At 41.6% G+C, this 6,000-nt stretch overlaps 1 protein-coding gene across 5 annotated transcripts in view; it reads left to right on the forward strand.

Annotated features, from left to right (window-relative positions):
* DROSHA (drosha ribonuclease III) overlaps positions 1-3,296 on the forward strand; it is a 130,691-nt gene extending 127,395 nt beyond the window's left edge. For all 5 annotated transcript variants that reach the window (XM_060009637.1, XM_060009638.1, XM_060009639.1 and 2 more), the window contains one exon: positions 2,271-3,296. In XM_060009637.1, coding sequence (XP_059865620.1) covers positions 2,271-2,401 — 131 coding nt within the window. In that variant the 3' untranslated portion in view covers positions 2,402-3,296. The remainder of the gene's footprint in view (positions 1-2,270) is intronic.
* The last annotated feature ends 2,704 nt before the right edge of the window (positions 3,297-6,000 follow it).

Genomic DNA, 6,000 nt, shown 5'->3' on the forward strand with positions numbered 1-6,000 from the left:
GGAGCCAAGTGGTAATTGGCGGATGATAGCTTGTGGGTGGGGGCAGGGGGAGGAGTCCTGGGGGCAGAAGCTGGTGTTACCAGGGTCCCATGTCCATGGAATCTTCACTGAGAGTTTTGTTGACTCTGTTGTGGAGCTTTTTTATATGTGTATAATCACATATTGAACTAAAAATGAGACTCCATTTTCCAGCTGTAGGGTTGCTAGAGATGATCTTTTGAGTTTTTGGTTTGTTTGCTTTCAACCATAAAACATACTAGAGAGATGGCTGATTCTGAGACTGGCCTCCACATGCATACTGGTGGAAGGGAATTGTTTAAACTGCTGGAAAACAGTTTGGCTGTCTGTATCAGGTCCTTAAAGAGGTTCATACCCTTTGATCTAGAGATTTCATTTCTAGGAGTCAAACCTAAGAAAATAATTGGAGCTATGAGCTAAAGTTCACCTACCACGATAAATGTGACAGCTTGGTTTGTAATAGCCAAAAAATCAACCAGTCAAACTGCACGTTTGAAGGTAGGGAAATGTTTAAATAAATTATCCCAGAGATTGACAAACATTTTCTATAAAGGACCAGATAGTAAGTACTCTGTCACAATTATGCACCTCTGCCACTGTAGCCCGTAGACTCGGGTAGTATGCAGATGGCTGGTGTCTGTGTTCCAATAAAATCTTATTTACCAAAACAGGTAGAGGGCTGTATTTGGCCTGTGGGCAGTAGTTTACCAACCCAAGTGTACCCATCAAAATGTGCCTATAACTATACTCTCCCAATGTAAGGATGGCTGGGGGAATGATTTTAAGTGTTCATGTGTCTGTGTAATATATGTGCACATTTGCATTGCGTGTGTGTGTGGAGTATAACTTTACTTCATAGGAAAAGTGCTTATTATAAGGATATATTCTAAAAGCTTATCTATGGCTAGATCTGAGTGGTGGAATTAAGTACTCTTAATACTTGAAACCTGTGTTTTATACAGTACATAAGGAATCAAATTAATATCGTTTAGAGAATAGGATTTTATTGCTGTTTTATTTCTAAAATATGCCATTATGGCTCCTCTTTTGTTTAAAGTCAATCACTGACTCTTAGGTCTTAGGTGATTCACCACCTGCCTTTCAGATCCTTTTCCTACCACCCTCCCTGTCCCTCCTCCCACCTGGGGTGAAAAATGGGACACTGTGCTGAGAGGAAGGGGGGTTAGGAATATACTATATATTTATGTCCACGTTTATTATGCTTCAACCTCAACAAAATCAAACTTTCCCCCAAACATGCCATGCTGATTCTTCCTATTTTCAAATATGAAGTAGTACCTCTTGTGTTTAACAGACCCATACCAGGTTAGGGAGAATGGTGTCCTTCTCCTCTGTTACCAGATAACTTGTGTTGCTCTCATTCGTGCATGCATCCCTTTGTGATATTTGTTGCTGAAGTGTGTAAGTGTTTGTTGACTAAGTGTGTAAAATGACTTTTTCTTGTTCCATATTTGATTTCTCACTCCATTGCTACACTCATTATATACCACAAATAACAAATGAATTGTAAAACGTTTACATCTTATTCAAGATTTCCACTGTGTCAGCACTCTTGAGCGGGGTCAAACATCAAACTAAATGTAGGTTAAACTGTACTATTGAGTGACATGTTTCCTTTCACCAAATGCAAGTGCTCTACTTGAGTTGCTGTTGCCCATATAGCTTTTAGCTTCTCATGATAAACTTCACAAATTGAATTATCAGAAATAGTGACTTAGGATGTGGCCTCCTTTTGTCCATCTGATCTTTTTACTTTTTTCAGAAACTTTAATTGTTGGTAAATAATGGTGTGATAATATCGTTATTTGTTTGAGGTTTTTGGTTTAAGCTTTGTAAAAATATACAACTCCCCTTTGCTATAGCCTTTAATCTCTCCCTGAAAATCACTTGTTGCTAGGAGAACTGTGTTAAAACACCTTAGCTGGAAACATTCTGAAGCCACATGTCTATGTTTTAACATACCTGTGTATTTCGGTGCCTTTTATGCTCGAGTTCACATCAGATACTGAAATCCAGAATCGACTGCTGATCCAGACTTCCACTGTGTTCCCGAATGATAAAAGAATAAGAGAAGAAAGCAAGCAATTTTTTTTTCTCTTGCCTTACAAAATACAACTATATAGATTTCCTATGAATACATGTTCGTTCGTATGTGTGTATGTTTAGTTTGCATCATTCTGTGCACTGGTGGCTCTCCTTTATTAAGTGTAAAATATATCTCCTCGTGTCAGATAACTTTCCCCAGATGGCCCATCAGAAGCGGTTCATTGAACGGAAATACAGACAAGAGTTAAAAGAAATGAGGTGGGAAAGAGAGCATCAAGAGAAAGAGCCAGATGAGACTGAAGACATAAAGAAATAAAGGAGAGCACGAAAGTGGTGGTGTATTTACTTGCTTAATAACTGTGACTGTTGCCGGTTGAGACCTAGCCTAGTTCTCCTGGAGACAGTTATGAATAAAGTGTGCCCACTGAAATAAAACACAGTCAAATCACTCTTGTTGTTTTACTGATCTCATATTCAGTTTTTAGCTGGAGAGTCTTTATTACAACGTATTTGATTTCTCTCCTATTGAATGGAAAACTTCACTTGGGTAAATGTGCATATTCCCTATGATTTTGCTCTTTAAATAGTAAAATTTGAAACATATATTCTATGTGGAATAGATCCTGATTTTTCTATCTTTCTGAGATTGTGACTCCAGACTTTTAGCTGACAGGCAAAAAATTCACTTTACCAGATTTTTGGCCTGTGCTCTGTAAACATCAGTACTGTTTGAAATCTCTGGATTATTCACTCGATCTTTCAGCTTTCATCTGGGTGTTTGTCATGGTCTCAGCTGCAGACATTGTGCTTACCATCGCTAACTGGTGAATCCTGTGTAGAAGGTATCTCTGTAACACTTAACTGGCTAATGGTGGGGTGCGGTGGGGGAAGACTGATACTTGAGTCATACGTATTCCTTGAGTCACGAGAATAGGGGAGAAATCGTGATTCCAAGCCAGAGGACGCTTTAAGCCAGGTGCTGTTACCCTGGGGTCAGTGGACCCTTTAGAAGTTTATAAACAGACTTCAGGAAAGTCTCAGAATATCTTGAAATTGTACTGGATTTGGGGAAGTGGCGGGGAGCAGGGAGAGGGGGGCTCATAGCTTCCATCAGCTCACAGTGGTCCCAGTAATAAAGGGCTAACATTGCATTAAAAGACATAACATCTTTTTAATGTTGTTTTAAACTGAACCTCACTGGTTTATTATTAATAAAGACAAAACTTCTTTTTTAAAACAAATGTGTTTTTATTCATTACTTTAACAGCTATCGAGTGAGTGCCCGCTATGCGTCAGGCATTGTTCTAGCCTCTGAGGCTATAGCAGTGAACACAATAAAATTCCCTGCCCTTGGGGGAGCTCGTGTGCTAGTGAAGGAATACACACGATGACAGGACATAAGACAGAGGTCACAGGGTGATGTAGATGATGGCCAAAGTAAAGTAGGAGCTGAGATGGGTGCAGTTTTCAGTCAGGTGGTTGGGGAAGCTCCCCAAAAGGGTGGTATCATTTGAGTTAAGAAGGGAAGGAGGAGAGGGAGCCGTTCAGGTTATCTGGAGACTTTCTTTTTTTTTCTTTTTTTTTTTGGCAGTATGCGGGCCTCTCACTGTTGTGGCCTCTCCCGTTGCGGAGCACAGGCTTCGGGCGCGCAGGCTCAGCGGCCATGGCTCACGGGCCCAGCCGCTCCGCGGCATGTGGGATCTTCCCGGAACGGGGCACGAACCCGTGTCCCCTGCATCGGCAGGTGGACCCTCAACCACTGCGCCACCAGGGAAGCCCATCCTTTCTTTTTTATTAACTAATAAATCATCTCTCAGTGTTGAATCCACATATACATTGATAGCTGCATATTAATGCGTATTTTGTATGCCAGGTTATACCATAATTTATTGACTAACCTAATGAAAGATGTGTAGTTGTAAGTAATTTGTTGCTGTCATAGACAATGCTGTCACATTCATACAACACACACAAATGCACGTGTGTGCACGCACACACACGATAGAGAGGAGTGAGAGAGAAGACCTCTCTAGACTCTGTTAACTTGTTAATTATAGAAATGTAAGATGGTGGCTGTAAGAAAAGGTTGTCTTGGTTCTCTCCCCCAGAGGAGGACTAACAGGGAAAGAACCCTGAATTCATCAGTAGCCTTGAAAATGTTAGAGCAAAAGCCAAAAAGCAAGGGAAAATATTTGAACTTTTTTTAAACAAGCACTTTTACTAGTCTTGCCTGTGCATCAAAGTAATGCCAAAGCCAGCATGGGTTCAGGACTTTATTGTACCTGCACTTTTCCTCTCTGTAGTATTCTGGCCTTTTTCAGGTTCTCTCTCCATATTGATGGCTCTTGAAACCTGAAGAAGTTAAGTCCATAACACAGTAGAAAACCCCTTGCAGTGAAACACATCAAACACATATCAGGGCAGGTTAGCTTCGGGGGCTCTGCTGAGCAGTAATGAGGCCAGTGGCCAAACTCTGTAACTAGCCCCACAGACCGACTCAGCAGGCCCTGTGACTACAGTTCCCACTTTGCCTCTGACCCAGCCTAACCCAGTCTTCTCACCTTCCACTTCTGATCATGAGAAGCACCAGTGAGGGTGTATATCCTGCATCAGTTCAACTGTGCTGTGTTATTCATAGAGGCTGAATATTAAGGTTGCTTCTCACCAGCGCTTAGGTTCTAGTCAGGGAGACAATGAAGTGATGGTGCATCTACCGACAAAGGGCCTCTGAGATTGGGAGGGGAAGGGGGAGACCAGGCCGGACAGGGACGTTAACTGTCTCCTTCACACAGGAGTTAATACTTGAGGAGTTAACTGAACCTTGAAGATGAGAGAGCTTGTGCCATTCGGACATTTCCTTCCAAGGAAGCAGCAGGACTGGGTGGCAAGAAAACAACTTAGGATCCTATTGTATTCCATGAGAGATGTGATGAAGGCCAGAAACAAGGCATTGAGAATGGAGCTGCCAGGAAAGAACAGATTTGCAAGATACATAGGAGGTAGAACCTACAGGCCATGGAGTAGGGCGAGGTATCTCAGCCTCAGCGCTAGTGACATTTTGGGCCAGATAATTCTTTTTTGGGGCCAGGAGGGACTGTCCCATGCCTTGTAGGGTGTTTAACCGTATTCCTAGCCTCTGCCCACTAGATGTCAGTAGCTTCTCTTCCCCCGGTTATGACATCTAAAAATGTCTTCAGATGTTGCCAAATGTCCCCTGGCGACAAAATAGTCACCTCTGGTTGAGAACCACCGAGGCAGGAGAAATGAAGTGAAAGAACACCAAGGCTAATTTTTGTACAATCAAGATACAAACTATTTTGAGAAAAGCAGAATTAGGTGTTGAGTTGAGTTGGCTGTATTAGACTTTAGGGCCTATAGGATGTCTGTGGAGATGTTGAATAAGCAGTTGCATACATGGTTTTATAGCCCAACAAAGTTATCTGAGCTCAAGTACAGATTAGAAATGGACTCAAAAACCTCAGTGGTATTTGTACATCTACAAAGGAGAACACTGTTATTCCCAGGTTGGAGATAGGAAACCATTCCAGGGATGTACTGCTTCGAAACTGTAGGCTTCATACGGGAGATAAATTTACACCAGAGAGGGAACTCAGCTTCCATCTGAACTATTTCAACTCTAGCTGAGCTTTCTTAGACCAGCCAGCTGTTTCAGAATTATTTCTATCATCATCCTTGTTTGTGACATTTCCCTATGGTTACCTTGTACAAAGTGAAGAAGACTCTTTGTGAATTACCTGGGTTCCATGAGATGGTTCTAAACCGGGAGTAACAACACACTAAAGTCTTGCAGACCCGTTCCCTAAAGCTACTAGCCCTCGAATCTTCCCTAGACCTTCATTATTTATTCTGTTTTATGAAGGATAAAGTAAAGCATAATTAGGTATTATAATATTT

The sequence above is a fragment of the Delphinus delphis genome, chromosome 3 (genome assembly GCF_949987515.2).
Source record: "Delphinus delphis chromosome 3, mDelDel1.2, whole genome shotgun sequence".
Lineage (NCBI taxonomy): Eukaryota > Metazoa > Chordata > Mammalia > Artiodactyla > Delphinidae > Delphinus > Delphinus delphis.